Consider the following 16,960-nt stretch of genomic DNA (forward strand, 5'->3'; position numbering starts at 1 on the left):
GTGTTTTAAAATTTAATGCACTTATATTGATGGGATTTGAAATGGACCTCAATTTCCATCATAATCAGTCAAGTCGGTAGCTCTAATCATTTTTTTTTTCTTTGATAAAAAAGTCGGTAGTTCTAATCAACCCCACAAAGCATTAGTGTTCACATTTTCGTTAAAAACCATTCAAAAAGCATCCACTCCTTTTGGGGAAATGAAAGTGACAAGATACCAAATTTGTCGGACAACACACATTAAAATCCCTTAAAAAAAATCATACAGAAAGCAGGAATTGAGCAAATCTTGAGGAAATGTAAACTGGTATTCATTGCACTCTTATGGAGTAATTGAGCAGATCTCACTGTATTAAAAAGCAGTAAAAACTAAAATCGAGCAAGTCTCACTATATGGGATATTTTTGTCCTCACAGTTTCTACCCTTTGACCGAACCCCACTTAAAATCATTACTACAGCTGCAAAGAGATAATATGTATGGTCTAGTTACCACGTACCGTTTCCCAATAAAGACCAAAGTTAGTCTGAATAGTGACGCTCTCTTTATTTTGACACAATATTCTTGACCAATGATTTTGGTATGTTCTAAAGTGTGTTTGGTTGGGTTCTTTAAACAACAATTTTTGTTGTTTAAACAATACAACACGTATTTTCTCAATACCTTTTCATGTATACGTAATTTTTTCAATACTTAAATAACGTTTATATTACCAAACGGCCCTAGTGTCTTATATAAACGAAAACTAAGTCTAGTCAACGAAAAACAAACCAAAAGAGAGGGAAAACTTTTGTTTGTCATTCCCTTGTTTCCTCAACCCCTTTATTCCCATGTGCCATCACATCACCACCACCACCACCGTTGCCTGTCCTGCTACCACCATTTTTTTGAAATATTAATGATTTTCCTTGAAAACCAAATGACAAAATGCTTTTGGGAGGAATCATTTTCAAAGTCACAACCAAACACATGAAACAAATCATTTTTTTTAAGAAAATGCTTTCTACATCTCACCAAAACATGGTAATTTTCAACTCAAAACTCCAATTCCTAAACTAGTCCTCATGGTTAAGCATTAATACATCTCTAAATAACTGAATAAATAAGCTTAAAGCACGATCCATTTAAATACATAACAAGGGTCATAATGTTCGTCTCAAATACAAAGGAAACAATCAGGCTTCAAATTGTAAGCCTGCCATAACATTAAACTAGCACTTATGACCTTCAACACCCACGAGATTTGGGTAAAGAAACTAAACATTGAGTTCTCAGTTTTTCACAATTAGAATTAATATCACTATGGAAAGACGCAAGTGATCTTTGACGAGAGGCAAAAGCAACACTAAACTGTTTGATCTCTTCTTCAAGATTTTTCCTTCTCCGTACTTCGGTGTTCAAATCCTTCAAAACATTTTCCTTTTGGTCAGTAACCAGGGAAAGTTTTTGAGATGAGTCAGAGACCATTTGGTGCAAAAGATCTCTATCTTCTTTCAACAGCCGAAACTCTCTTTCCAAGCTATCATATCTTTCTTTAGAAACCACCAGGAGTTGGTTATTGTGATCTAACTCTTTCTCCAAGCCATAATATCTTTCCTTGATGGTGTTCAGCTCATTGCTCAGTTCTTCCTTCCAACAAGCAGTTTCTCCTCCCTGAGTGCAGCCCTTAAACAGAGAAACTAAACCTTTAACAAAGATGGAAAGCAACCTACAACACTTTCTATAACTTTAGCCATAATTTAGTTCTGTTTCATATGTTCTATGGGAGAAGATTCATGGGTTTATACCCAAATGTCAGGCATCTGGGGTTGTAAAGCATTTTATGCAGGGTGTTGATGCTCCTGACACTGTTCTCTTACTAGAGATTAATCTTCTAGCATTTGCTTTAACAAAATTGCTCTTCTTCTATAATGTGGTAATACATCACCTTCTGATGATGATCCTTAACACTTACCAACCATACCCACCCTCACAAATTAAGTTTAGGAGGGTGGATAACTTAAGCATTCCTAAAAGCTACTTCAACAACAATTTATTCACTTTCAAATTTTTATGTAGGGAAGCTACTCTATTCAAACGCTTCATACTAATTCAATAATCTTCTTTGATCATCAGAACGAGCCAAAAACATATATGTAACTTGTACATACTACAGAATCTAACTCCAAACGGGATACTTCCTACGGTTTGTAACTGTCTATCAAGCATGTCCTGACACCAGAAAAAGACCAGGGAGATCATTCTTACATTCAAATGTGCACAACTATTTCCTAGAACCATGCTTTGTGTTGTTTCTAGTAAGGACCATAAGAAGTAAATGTAAAGTCATACAGAATCATAAAAGAGGGGGGGGGAGAAAGAAGAGATTTGAGTTTTCAGATACAGACATTATCATCATAAAGGAGAACCAAGATAAGCTCATACTTCCCACAATTTTGTCCTAGAAATGCGCAAAAATGTGAAGAACATTTAAAACTTAAAAGTTATTTATTGGTTCATAGTCTCATACTATACAAGAAAAAAACTGGCCAATTGAGGTAAAAAATTCAGTCGAAATATATAGTATAGATGATTAAAGTATCAAAATCTTGAAAAACGAAAAAAAGTATCCTAACAGAACTGTGGAGAATAAAATCATAATTAATAAACAATAACTTGATAATTGTGACCTGGCAGCTACCTTATTTCCACAGCTACATAGTTGAGCCCTCGCTTCTTCATTCTCAGAGGATGGTGTTTCTGATGATACCAACGATGTAATTGTACTGTTCAACTTCTCATAAAGCACTTTGCATTGTTCTTGAATTAGAAAATTGTTCCCAGTGGAAGAACTTCGGTCATCCATTGCCATTGAGAAATGAGTTTCCAAAGTTGTAAAAAGGCTTTTACCAATTTCACTTGTGCTTGATAGCAATTTTGCAGTTGAAGATTCCCCATCAGATACAAAACTCTGTTGAGATCACAAAAGAAAAAAATAGTTGTTATTTGATTGGTTATCATCATATAAAGGTCAAAAGATCCAAATATGACTAGTGTATTTAGAATGGAGGGAGAGGGGAAGAGTGGTCAGAATATGTATACTCCAACCACCTTTTTTTTACGAGTACATAATCCAGTGACCCCCTCCTATCCCTCCATCAACCCCATCCCCCCAAATTGAAACATAGGAATAGATTTGACCTGTACTATTGACAAAATATCCTCATAGACATCTTTGCAATTTCCCACAGATTCACTTAGCCTTTGAGGGATTTCTTGGATAAGTTTTGCTTCTTGTTGAAGTTTGGATATTTCATCCATTAGTTGATGGTTCAGCATAATCTGTTCCGCATGCTTTCTCTGTAAACATGTGCATGGAGGAGAAGTATAAATCATCAAGAAAATGAATGGCATCAATAACAGAAACAAGGTCAAAGCTAGAGTGTGCACTTATAGTTTTTACATATAGCAGAAATTTACTAATTGAAAAGTAAATAACTAACAAAGACAGGAAGAAACTATACAGATGAACGAGTTTGGAAATTATAGACTTCATTGAAAATTTTATAAAGTGTGGACTAGAGCTTAGAAGGCTTACTATTGGCTGTTAGATGAAGCAAGCAAAAGATAATAATTTGACAAGCAGCATCAGCAATTTACAATATACATGCATTTTCTAAGCCAAAAAAAAAAAAAACTGCATTTGACGGTTTTGTAGTAACCAAGAAGAACAAGTTAAAGTTATAATATATACTAACCTCCAGTTCATTTTTGTCTTCAGTGGCAATCTCTAATTGTCTCTTGAGTTGTTGAACCTCTTTTTTAAAATTATCATTTGAACAAGCCTAAGAGAACGTAAATAATCCAAACAAAACAACCATAAAACATTAGGCTCTAATAGAATTAACAAATCATACAAAATGAAAAGTACATTACCACCTCAGTCAGATATGACAGAATAATTGATCTAAGTTTATTATATGTTTAAAATATGTTTCTATTTCATCCAGCCAACTTCAACCACCATGACAAAATAGGAATGTTTGTTTATAATGTCTGAAAAGAAAAATGTAAGACAACCAGCTTCTAATTTACCATTGTTCACTTCACCATTGAGACCATTTGAATATGAAGTATCTAGAAGTAAACAAGCCAACTAAAGAGGGAAAAAATCAATGATCATTAACTTTGGCTTCTTAGTATAAATATAAACAAATTGAAATATAAAATTTTTGTTTTTGCTACCTGGAACATAATATCAATATACCACTTAGAAATAACATGAGTTCATCAAGTTCAGGAAAAAAAAAATCAAAGCAATATAAACTCACAGGAGTTATGTCATTGGAAGGAAATGATTGAACTTTTCTTGCAGGAGTCATTTGAAGTGAATCAAGGTCCGCCATGTAACCTTTGTTCATTTTCTGCCATGTGTCTTCATCAGCCACATTGCTAAATGTATCAGGAAGAGGGCTATAATCAGGCAGTGTTGAGTAATTTGATCGCTTGACAACAAAGGCTTTGGGATCTGCCTTGAAACAAGGGGTGCTAAAAGCATCTCCTTGATGTACACTACTTTCACTGCATTCTTCCTTAAGGCTTTGTCTTGCAGAGCCCTGTCCCTGCCAGTACATACAAATAATCAGATCGTCAATAACCCATTAGAAATGTTAAAAAAACAAAAGCAGGCACTAATAACATTAAAATTGAGTGTGCATATCACTATTTTTATGAAGAGGAATCTTCAGTAAGATCATAAAATAGCTATAGTAGTGCTGGGTGTGTTCAATGGCTTGCAGTCAGGCATCTATGCAATTCAAAGAAGCTACAGAACTAGTAGACGAAGCAGAATGGCAGAAAACAATTCTTATTAACAAAATCAAGTGGTCAAAGGCTTGGATGAGTTTTAATTAATGTATACAAGATGCTTTCTGAAGTGAAAGAAAGGTAGTATTCTGCCTAGAGAATCTAAAAACAATCAGAATAGGAACAAGAGTGATGTTAGATAGCATTTACATGAAAGAAACATTTTTGATAAGACTACTAAGCAATACCTGATTAGAGTTTCTGTCAAGGTCTGAAAAAGAAACAAGATTACTTAGATTGTCAATTTTCATCTGTTGCTCACGAATGCATTGATCACGTTCCTTATGTGATTTCCTCTCCTCTTCCAATTCTGTCGCAAGCTTCTCCCGCTCTAGTTCATACTGAAAAATGGAAAACAGGCAATAAAAAAAAAATGCATCCAATCAAAGGTATATGGTTTATGTTTGATGCTCGATATAAAGGTCCAAATCTCCCCAAAAAAAAAATAAATAAATAACACCCTACCTTGAGCATATCATTCCGCAATTTTAAGATCTCTTGCTCCAGCACCTCAGCATGAGATCCCTGAACAAGACTTAACTATTTAGTTTGTGTCTAACCTCATCACTGTAAAATAAACATAAGTTGATCATCACCTGAAGCTTCTTACGAAGATCCTCAATCTCTAGTTTTTGCCGCTTCAATAAGGCTGCATCTGTCAAAATCTATGAAGATGTATATACCATTATTAGCCTTAGTTGCATCATCAAATTTAATGGGAAGGATCAAGAAGTAAGCTCAATGATACCCAAATAAGTATTAATGGCTGCAGAGAAAAACATCATATATTGGGTACACAACATCTGCTAAGTGCAAGTATGTCAAGTGGTTCAGTGGTTGACTAGGTTGTACAGAAAAATTAAAATTCATAAATCTATATAATCTAGCTACTTGATGAATGAATCACATATCACATCTGTTTGTTTGCGCATATCAATAATATAATCTTTAGTTATTTAACTTGATTGGCAAAAAGGTACAAGAGGCTTTAATCCCTACAGAGTTAGTGCACACCCCACAAAATTTCACTATAACTGAATTGTATGAAATTTGATACATGTAATCATAAACTCAAAACTTCACTCATAATATATTGGGATTTTATATCACTTTGATTTATTATTGTTGTCAATCCAACAATCAGATCCAATATTGTTTACTGGATAGGGCAGCAATAACACTATAGCTTTTTAGCCCATACCATAACAACATTCAACCGTGACAAAGGCTCAAAGATTAACCAAATATGAAAAACTGAATAGTTAATGCTAAAAGAAATAAATAACATGACCAGGTTAAGAGGAAAAAAAAAAAAAAACAACAACAACAACAAAGAAACTGAAATAATATTCCATTTACCTATTGCTAGAAAATATGGGGAAGTGATCAAAGTCTTTATCAGTGTTGTTTGTATTACCATAACACAAACCAAAGTCTACTATTGAAATGAACATAAAAAGAAAGCATATACTAGCGAGATCATAGTTTAATGCATGTGACAAAATAGTAAATGTACAAAACAAAGAGCATACTTCATTCACTTGAGCACAATTAGTGATGCGCTTGGCTCTGCTAGCAAATTGAAGAGTTCCCTTTGTTTCTTCAATGTGTACCTAAATGTATTGGTACCATAATATATTAAGAACTGAAAATGCTAAACTTAACATAAGATGCCATAATGATATAGAAATTGAACATAAGATGAATTTTTTTGGAAATAGATAATAAAATACCTCCTCAGGTGCTATGGTGCATATAATTGAAGTTTTGGCATTGCCACCAAGAGCAGGTTGAAGTATTCGTGTTAGCTTACTATCACGATAAGGAATATGACCCCTGCATTGGAAAATTGTTTTACCATGACATTCTTGTTTTATCAAATCAAAACGATTTAGTGAAAGAAGCAAATACCTCTGTTTTGCACCCTCACTTAGTTTGTTGATCACGTTACCCAGAACCATTAAACTCTTATTAATGTGCTTTCCTTCCTTAAGACGTACTCCGTCAGCTCCAGTTTTAGCAATCCTTTCAGACCCAGCTAAATCTACCAAATTCTTTTTTTTTTTTTTTTTTTTTGTGAAACAAAGTAATAAAATTTTAAAGGGGAGGGAAAAAAAAGACATCATGTCATCTAAAATACAAAATAATGATCACATGCAATTTTTTAAAAGGAATAGCAGAGTACAAACCAAGACTGAAACACGGATAGCATCAACACTTGAAGAATCCCCTGAAGAATTGGTATCCTTCCCTTTGCTTTCAATCACCTGCACACATAAGATAAAGTTGCATGAAATCCAATGAGTTAAAACTGGAGCTGATGAACCAACAGGTCAAGGACATACCATTCTGAATATTGTGTGGGATCTACTACTACGAACATTCATATTTGTCTCACCAAAGTGCCTATTAACTGTAAGAAACGATTTTCAAGAGATATATAAGAAACAATATTCCAACTAAAAGAACATTTAAGAAGCCTATGGCCAAGGATTTGTGTCACTGGCATACCTTCTCCCAATTCAATGAGCTTTAACACTTGTTCAGCATTGTTAACAATTTCCTCCCTCAGACCAGAGACGAATATCCCACGCTAAAAGCCAAGAAAATTAGTTATTCTATCGAAAGAAACTATTGAAAACTGTCAAAAGTGTCCATAGCCAACCAACCTCCAAACTCTCATGTATTTGCAATTTCTGATTCTCTACAGAGAAAAGGTCATTGATTTCTTCATTATAAATTTCCATGTAGGAAACTCGAATCAGAAACTCGCGATCAGATATCTGAAAACATTACCCCCCGCAAAAAAAAGCAAGAATTAAAAAGGCCATTCTCATTACCAAAAGCTATAACATCCACAAAGGTTCCAACTTCTTACCATCTGAATTTTTGCAAATACATCCTTAACTGCCCTGTTAATAATCCCCGCATCCGTTTCTGAGCCATTCATGGTGAAAGTCTTGCCACTGCTGGTTTGTCCATATGCAAAAGCAGTTCCTATAGATATTCCATTGATCAGATTCAAAGCTATTATCCAAATGAAATGAGGAATCGATACATTCTACTTGTTGTGCATTACAGCCCAAAACACACATCATATAGCAATATAACATGAAAAAAAAACCCGAGTTAGTTTAGAGACCTCAAACTGAATGACAAATCCTATGTAACACACTAATTACTTTCATGAAGTACACCCAAAATAAAAATCTCCCTGCATAAATATACTCCAATGAGCTGCATTCAAATTTTTTTTTTTTTTTTTTTAAATTCTCGCTCATGCTAATTTCTAACAAATCCTAAAAATATAACTATTACACCATCAAAATGTGATTTCGTAATTTGACAAAACTTTGCCAAACTCAATCTTCAAATTTAATAGCTAATACATTTTCGACTTGGTAAACAAAATTTATAACATATCCGAAAGCTGAAAGTTATTCAGTTATTCAACAACAATTAATCCATTCACTTATAAATTAGAACCAAAATGGAGCTAAACTCAAAGAAGGTAATCAAGAAAAAGAAAAGGGAATTTACCGTTAAATCCATCAACTGCTGCGTGAATGATATCCTTCGTAAGAAGCTCGTAAACCCTAGCGTTTGTGGAACTTTCGTCAAATACATGATCTGCATAAAAAAAAAAAAAAAAATCAAAATCAAAATCAGTGTGAAACAAACAAACATACAAGAAGATCTCAAAGAGACGAAGAAAAACTAAAAGGAAAATGTATATATGTTAGAGAGAGAGAAAGGTGTGTGTGTGAGTGAGTACCAAAAGTGTAAGAGAGGCCAGAGATAGGGGTGCCGTGAAGCCTGTGAAGAGAAATGCGATTGTCTTCGACATTCCAGTAGGCTCCATTGAAGGATTCTGAGGATACCGAAGGTCTCACTCGAACTGCAACGCAGATCTTCTCCATGTCTCACCAACTCTCTTTCTCTCACACTCACTCTCACTGTGTTTTTCTAATTTTGAAATTCTCTGATCTGATTTTTCTGGGTTTGGTGAGATGCTCAATTTTTTGCACACTCAGAGGCGGGCTGTTTTTTCTTTATGCGTTTTCGATTTGAATTTTATGCGTCGTTTACGGAAATGCCCTTCAGGCAAAGGTTTATTGACATTTGAGTCTGATTTAAATCAAACGGATGGGTGGGTCATGGGCCTTGCCTAAAAAATCCGGTTAGGTGCTTAAAACTAGTTATCCCAAATGCCCAATATTTATGGTCTACTTGAAAAGCGCAACATGTATGACACCCAACTAGAAGGTAGTTATGAACTTTTATATTGGGCCAGTATAAATTTGTATAAATGGAAAAAAAAAAAATATATGAGGCTTATTAGTTACTAAATGGCTTTTAAATATATGAGGCTTATAAGGGTCTGTTTGGATACCACTTATTTTGTTAAAACTAAAAAAATTATTCTGAAAGTACTGTAGATAAAGATAAAATTTAGTTGAAATAATACAGTGGGGCCTATAAATAGTATCAAAAAGTGCAGTGAAACTCATGAATAGTAGTAAAAATAAGTTGAATAGTGAAATAATTTTAATTTTTTATTGCTTCCTAAACACATGCTAAGTTAAAAATAAAATGGTTTTTGTAGCCTAAAAAAAAATAATTAAAAATGATATGGCATTATTTTATTGGATAAACTAAACATGTGTAGCTAGCTTATGTGGCACTTAACAGAAAATATGGATGAAGAGGTTACTGATGTAAACAAAATAAAACTTAAAGGGGGTAAACTCCAAATTCTGAAATTTCAAGATGTAAAATTCAAACACCACTAAACTTTAAGGGTGTAGTTTGTAATTTAGTCTAAAAATAAAATAGTTTTTAAGCCAGGATTGGATTGCCCTATCCGATCAGGTTAGGTTGTGAAACAATGGGCAGGCTATTTTTTTTTACTTCAAAAATTGTGTGTCCTAAACCACAACAACCAACCAACCATTCATGATTTGACAATTTCAAGGGAGTGACATTTAAAAATAAAATAAAATAAAAAATTGAAAAGGCAATATGGAGTTTGAAACCTCAACTCCCAACCCTCCCCCCCCCCCCCCCCAATTAAGTGTGGTTGCATTAAGTTACACTATGATTTTGAATACATCTCACGTTAACTTTTTGCCAACCCGTTTTTTCAAAATCAAAATTTGCTTTATGTATTTGCCTAATTTCATCAAATCAAAACCATTGATATTATCCCTCATGCAACAATCTTGATGCATGTACAATATTATGGGACATGTGCCCCCTAAAATAGAGTTAAGTGTTTTATTTAATTTGCATTGCATAACATTAGAAGGGATAAGCAAATTTCAGTATTGTCATTTGACAGACGTCATAGGATGCTTTCTCCACATATAACCGAACTCTTAGATCTATGTTTTGGGTTCAAGATACAACTTGACCTAGCTAAGTTAAAGGATCTTATAACTCTCAGATCTTTGGCCTTATTTTAAAGAGAAATGCTATGTCTACAACATTTCTACAACATTTTTACAACAAATCCTAAGTGGCAAATTGTTACTGGTTGTTTTTGTTGGGGCAAAAAAGTAATCTTAGTGTTAGTTTTAAATTTGAACCAATAACAACTAACCACCCATAATTTGTTGTAAAAATGTTGTAGACGTAGCATCTCTCTATTTTAAATCAATTACACAGAGGTGATCAATCACATCTTAAAAATCTCAATAACCGGTCTCGACTCATAAATAATCGGGATCAAGAAAAAGAGAATATGACATTCTATGTTGAAAACAAAAAAAATCAGTCTCAACTCATAAATAAATATATATATATATATATATGTATGTATGTGGAAATTAGATACACCTTAGTCCCTAAATCAATTGGTTCAACATCTATTTCTTGGTTTTATTTTGTGTACTAGTAGGTTAAATTTTCTACTTATGCTTAATATTAAATATTTTCTTTTGTGTGTGTTTGTATCTTTTAAAAAATAGTAATAATCATATTTAGACAAAAAAAAAAAAAAAAATTTAACTATGTTGAACTTTCTTGTGTATTGTATAGGTTACCCACTAGTTTACTCATCGACTTAAATTGGTAGTTGAAGTGTCCATATTATACGCTTTGCATGAAATTTTCTCAGTTTCATTTTTTTTTTTCTTCCTAGGGAAATCTCGGGCGCAATATTAAAAGTTCTAACAAGTGACGCGTATGTGAGCATCACGTTTAAAAAAAAAAAAAAATATATATATATATATATATTACATGTTTAACGGGAAAAGAGTAGAAAGAGTAAAAAATAAAAGAATAACTGAGTGGTAGAGAATTTGATGTGAAACATTCTTGATATTCAATTTCCAGTAATCGTTTTCCAAATTAAAATATATTGCAACTCTATGTGAGCATCACGTTTTTAAAGAAAGTACAGGTTTAGCAGAAAGAGACAGAGTGTAGAAAGAATTAATAGAAAATAAAAGAATAATTGAGTGGTAGAGAATTTGATGTGAAACATTAATCGCTTCCAAATTAAAATACTACTAGTCGCTAACCCGTGCGATGCACGAGATAGTTAAACAAAATTTATACACATTCACTTTTATTGGTACAATCATTTGAAAATAATTCTAACTAATACCCAAATGTAAGAGACACATTGACTTACTATTTAAAGTAGCCTTTTGAAGAATTTACACATATTGTGCAACTGAGCCTTAATTTCTCATCAACAATAAAAACATGGAAATTCAAAACATGGAAAGAAAATAAAAATTACAACAATTAATTCCATTATCTTTCATGCTATACTTTGTAATTGTACGGAATTAAGTCAACTCAATTTAAGTAGTTGTAATAAAATTGGCTTCTACTATTCTCTATTCTATAGAGATATGAACATATTGAATTTCTCAAACAATTACCGGTATTGCAATAAAATGATTTATTATTGAAAATAAGAAACAAAGAAAATCTATCTATAGTTTAAGAAACACAATATACTAAAATTAAAGAGATAAAATTTTCGGAGGACAAAATATTATAGATAATTTTAGAAACAGATTATACACTTAAAATGGTTAGTAATTTATAGCACTTACCCCCCCACTATTAGTATACAGATGCCAAGTGCGGTCGTCGTAACCCTTTGAAAGAACCTTCCCCTGTTGGACCCTATCAAAAAAAAAAAAAAAAACACCCAATTAACAAAATTGATCCAAAAGGGTCTAAAAAGCACACAAAATCAATTTAAAAACAAAAATATGAGACAAAGTAATTACTTTCTGCTGCCAATGAAATCGTCTTTTGTATTACTGTTCCAAACTGCAACACTTATCTCTCTAAGGCCTTCAATTAACGAAAACACGAACTTTTCTTGGAATACCGGAGTATTATGACTATCTATACACACACACAAAAAACAAAATCAGCATAACTCACTATAACTTTATAGAAGCCTAAAAAATATAAAGAGAAATTAAAGGGGTTGAATTTGATATTTATGTTTGGAGAGAGAGAATTTGCAGAAACTGTGGCTTTATATTTCTTAACTTGAGAGAGGGGTAAGGTTGCTAGGGTTTTGAGGTGTTATAATGTTTTTATTTTTATTTTTTATTTTTTAAATATTGTGCTGACGTGGAAAAATGTGGTGCCAGCAAAGGCTTCGGTTTTATATATATATATATATATATATAGATTATATGACAAGTGACAACTCTATGAAACAATTCCAAAAAAAAAAAAAATCACGGAGAAGAAGATAATGAATAAAATTTCTCGATTTGATTCTTGTGTGTCAACAACTGAATAATGGAGAAGCTGAGAACGAAGAAATTTCTCATTTGGATTCATGTGTAATGATGTCTACCTAAACTGAACCAGGCTGAATACTTTGACTTGAATACAGTATGCTGTCTAATTTTCTTTGTTCTAATTTGTATGCTGTCTAATTTTGATTCATCTGTGGGTTCCAATGAGCCCGCACAAGGAAAAGCACTTGTCATTCGTTGGTTATTAGGGGCATCCCGAAAACGTTTGGGTCTCTAATGGTTCAATAAAAGATTTGAGATTTAATCCCCGCCTATATTAAAAATCGATTGTTGTCTTGGTCTAATAATAAAAGAGCTATCATTAATAATGGACGTCATAAGTTCAAACTCTCTCTAAAAAATTATAAATAAAAAAAAAATAAATTTGTAGGCTTCTATGTGATGTGAACATATTGTTTTTTTTTTTTAAATAAAAAAATAAAAAAAGGAGAAAAATAAAAGAATACTTGCACTGCATTGAGTAAAGTTGGTAAAATCTCCAACGCCACATTGTCAAATTTGGAAGTATGTTTTTCAAATTGAAATATATAGTATGACACCTAATTCAAGGTTTCGTTTGAAAATTTGAATTTAGATTTTAAATGCCTTAATTTTAAATCCATTGATTTTAGATATCATTTTAAATTTAGGGTTTTAAAAGATTTAAAATCAATTTGACTAAGTGACTGTTTGGATTCCACTGAAGCTGCGTTTGCGATTTGAAGCTGCATTTTCGTTCTTTTTTTTTTCACGCATTTTAGAGTAGTGCGGTTACTGTTCATGTACTGTTCATTGAACAGTAACCGCAAATGTTGACTTTCCACAGTGAACAGTGTATACGTGTACTGTTCACGGACTCACAAATTACACTTTTCAGCAATTTTTTCATTAAAAATGGGTCTTACGGTACTATTCACACATTTAAAAATTATTTTGCTACAATATTTTCAATTTTCAGTTTTTTGTTTCAGCAAAATAAGTTTTATCCAAACAGATCCTAAATCCAAATCTTTCTTTTAAAACTATCCAAACGAGGAATTTGGATTTTAATCGCTTCAATCCAAATCAACAAACTCAAATCCTGCTATCCAAACGTGCAACAAAGGCAAGTTTGAAGGATGAACACCTAGAGTGAAAATTCTCTCTTGAACACTCTTGATCACTTCCAGATGGAGTTTTCCTCGGCTACGCCTGTTAGGTTCCCACGTTCCTACCTTAAAATGTCAATTCTTTGAACAACGAGTCAAAACAATACAAGATGACAAAAGTCATCGCCTTACTAGAGTGATGGCCTAACAAGTGACGAAAACAAACCGACCACAATGTAATCTCAAAGCCATCCCCTCAATCAATTACTTTAATTTATAAATATCAAGAAGATGGAAATGGACACTGAAGTTTCTCGAGCTAGAATCTTTATCCTTTTTTGAATATGAAAGGAAGAATGAGAAATACTATCTACCTCAAATGAAGCTCTCTATCATCATTATCCATTAAAGTAATTACACCAACAAAAAACTATGGGAATAGGATCATCATCAACCTTTGAGAAGGTATTCTCTCACATTTCCTTTGTTTTGATTGTTTTGTTTGTTTCATCATCAATTGTTGCTTCTGCATCTAAGTCCAATGAAGAAGCTGAAGCTCTTGTCACATGGAAAGCCAGCCTCCAAAATGAAGACCAGTCTCAGCTATCATCATGGACTTTGCTTCCTAATAACGCCACCAATTCTTCTACCAATCTTAATTCAAGCACTAGCCCATGTACTTGGTTTGGTATTTCTTGCAACCCTGTTGGAAGTGTCACCAAAATAAATCTTACTCATTCAAGCTTGAAGGGTTCACTGCATGAGTTTTCAGTTTCCTCGTTCATTAATCTTGAATATGTGGATCTTAGTAAGAACTCACTCTTTGGTACCATTCCACCACAGATTAGTAACCTCTCCAATCTCATCTATTTGAACCTGTCCATGAATCAGTTCTCTGGGAAAATCCCACCAGAAATTGGCCTACTAACAAACCTTAAGGTCTTGTGTTTGGGTATGAATAAGTTAGATGGCTCAATTCCTCAAGAAATAGGTCAGCTAAGGTCACTTAATGTGCTTGATTTGCAAAGCAATTATCTAGATGGTCCCATTCCTCCTTCTTTGGGTAATTTAAGCAATCTTGGTTACTTATGTCTTGATCAAAATTCACTATCTGGTTCCATTCCTTTAGAATTTGAAAATCTCACTAACCTGGTTGAACTTTACATAAATAACAATAGTTTAGCCGGTCCCCTCCCTACGGAAATAGGAAATTTGAAATCATTGAAGTGTCTGAGCCTTCAAAAAAACAATCTTGTTGGTTCTATCCCAACGTCATTATGTGAACTAGGAAATCTTACCTATATTGATCTCTCCCAGAATAGCCTTTCGGGTGCCATTCCACAAGAGATTGGACACTTGAAGTCTCTTGTCGTTCTTCAATTGAGTGTAAATAAACTCAATGGTTCTTTTCCAAGTTCAGTTGGAAATTTGAGCCAATTAGAAATTTTGCATGTTGGTAACAACCTAATCTCTGGTTCCATTCCTCAAGAGGTGGAAAATCTCGTGAAGTTGACTGTGTTTCGAGTGGCCCGAAACAAATTGACAGGTTATTTGCCTCAAAATATTTGCCAAAATGGATTGCTTCAAAACTTTACTGCAAACAGTAATAGTCTAACAGGTCCAATTCCCAAAAGCATGAGAAACTGCACAACTTTAAATAGAGTTCGTCTAGATGGAAATCAATTGACTGGAAATATATCTGAAGTTTTTGGCATCTATCCAAACTTGTATTACATAAACATTGCCAACAATAAACTTTATGGTGAACTTTCACCTAACTGGGGAAGGAGCTCAATACTAACAGATCTAGAACTTGGGGGAAATAATATTAGTGGTACCATACCACCTGAGATAGGAAACATAACTAAACTAAGTGTTCTTGATCTTTCTTCAAATCATTTAGTTGGGGAGATTCCTAAGGAATTGGGAAGGTTGATTTCTTTGGTGGAGCTTATATTGAGCAACAATCAACTTTCAGGTGGTATACCTTCAGAGGTTGGATCCTTGACTAACCTTGATTATGTTGACTTGTCCAATAACAAATTGAGCAAGTCCATTCCAGGAAGTGTAGGTAGCTTCTCAGGCCTATTTTATATGAATTTGAGCTACAATAAGTTCAGCCAAGGAGTTCCAATTCAGATGGGAAAGTTAGTTCAGTTGTTCGTGCTAGATTTGAGTCATAACCATCTCACAGGAGAGATACCAACGGAGTTTATGAACTTGCAAAGCTTGCAGACCATGAATATATCCCATAACAATTTCTCTGGTACTCTAACAGCTTTTGAGAAACTGTACGGGTTGTTGGATGTTAACATAGCATACAATCAATTCCGGGGTCAGACTCCCAACATCAAAGCATTTCAAGATGCTCCAATTGAAGCATTGGAGGGGAACAAGGGATTGTGTCGAGAGGTGAAAGGACTACAACCTTGTCAACTGGTCACCACAAACAAAAAACATAGAATTCATGATCTCATGTTCACGATCATATTTCCCCTTTTGGGAGTATTTGTACTACTAGTTGCATTTATGGGACTGACAAGTTTTATAAGAAAAGGGAGAAAGACACGAAATATACAAAATGAAATCTTGTATCCCATATCAACCTTTGATGGGAAAGAAATGTATGAAGAAATTCTAGCAGCCACTGAGAATTTTGATGCCAAGTATTGCATAGGGAGTGGTGGATATGGAAGCGTTTATAAAGCACAATTGCCTTCGGGTGATATTATAGCTGTAAAGAAAATCCACGCTTCATCATGTGATGGTGATTTGACAGATCAAAAGGAGTTTCATAATGAGATAGTGGCATTAACAGAAATACGACACCGAAACATTGTGAAACTATATGGTTTTTATTCAAGCACACAACACTCGTTGTTGATGTATGAGTACCTTGAGAAGGGCAGCTTGGCCGCGATCCTAAGCAAAGAAGAAGAAGCTAAAGAATTGGATTGGAGTAGAAGGGTGAATATTGTTAAAGGGGTTTCACATGCCTTGGCATATATGCACCATGATTGCTCACCGCCAATTGTTCATAGAGACATATCAAGCAAGAATATTTTGCTGGATTCTGATTATGAAGCTCATGTCTCTGATTTTGGCACTGCTAAACTTCTGAAGCAAGACTCATCAAATTGGACAAGCTTTGCAGGCACATATGGATATGTAGCACCAGGTAAAAATTATTTTACACTTTTGTCAATTTTACATTAGGCAAAAAAGGCATCAATATATGATGACAACTCTTT

The 16,960-nt window shown here is 33.7% G+C and overlaps 2 protein-coding genes across 4 annotated transcripts in view; one reads left to right on the forward strand and one right to left on the reverse strand.

The window, feature by feature from the left end:
* Positions 1-1,101: 1,101 nt before the first annotated feature.
* Positions 1,102-8,909, reverse strand: LOC126709428 (kinesin-like protein KIN-7N). Of its 2 annotated transcripts, XM_050409670.1 has the most exons (18): positions 8,619-8,907; positions 8,384-8,473; positions 7,722-7,840; positions 7,513-7,626; positions 7,355-7,436; positions 7,189-7,256; positions 7,033-7,110; positions 6,755-6,897; positions 6,577-6,679; positions 6,376-6,456; positions 5,440-5,508; positions 5,309-5,368; positions 5,032-5,184; positions 4,309-4,599; positions 3,736-3,822; positions 3,179-3,337; positions 2,679-2,948; positions 1,102-1,663 (listed from the first exon to the last, which is right to left on the reverse strand). In XM_050409670.1, exons 1-18 carry the CDS (start codon positions 8,761-8,763, stop codon positions 1,226-1,228), a joined length of 2,550 nt encoding a protein of 849 aa, XP_050265627.1. In that variant the 5' UTR covers positions 8,764-8,907; the 3' UTR covers positions 1,102-1,225. The 2 variants fall into 2 exon arrangements, with proteins under 2 accessions (XP_050265627.1, XP_050265629.1); XM_050409672.1 differs by lacking the exon at positions 3,736-3,822 and having other exon boundaries at positions 8,619-8,909.
* A 4,818-nt stretch (positions 8,910-13,727) lies between these two features.
* The window catches only part of LOC126709576 (MDIS1-interacting receptor like kinase 2-like), a 46,702-nt gene continuing 43,469 nt past the window's right edge, over positions 13,728-16,960 (forward strand). For both annotated transcript variants that reach the window (XM_050409871.1, XM_050409870.1), the window contains exon 1: positions 13,728-16,887. In XM_050409871.1, the coding sequence (XP_050265828.1) occupies positions 14,142-16,887 (2,746 nt within the window). In that variant the 5' untranslated portion in view covers positions 13,728-14,141. The remainder of the gene's footprint in view (positions 16,888-16,960) is intronic.

This window comes from Quercus robur, chromosome 12 (assembly GCF_932294415.1).
Source record: "Quercus robur chromosome 12, dhQueRobu3.1, whole genome shotgun sequence".
Classification (NCBI taxonomy): Eukaryota; Viridiplantae; Streptophyta; class Magnoliopsida; order Fagales; family Fagaceae; genus Quercus; species Quercus robur.

Excerpts from the sequence above, each read along its gene's own strand:
- LOC126709428 (XM_050409670.1), bottom strand. The coding sequence starts at position 8,763 with ATGGAGAAGATCTGCGTTGCAGTTCGAGTGAGACCTTCGGTATCCTCA. Across the intron at positions 8,474-8,618 it reads TGGCCTCTCTTACACTTTTG|ATCATGTATTTGACGAAAGT; the intron begins GTACTCACTCAC and ends TTTTTTATGCAG. Across the intron at positions 5,509-6,375 it reads ATTGTGCTCAAGTGAATGAA|ATTTTGACAGATGCAGCCTT; the intron begins GTATGCTCTTTG and ends ACATCTTCATAG.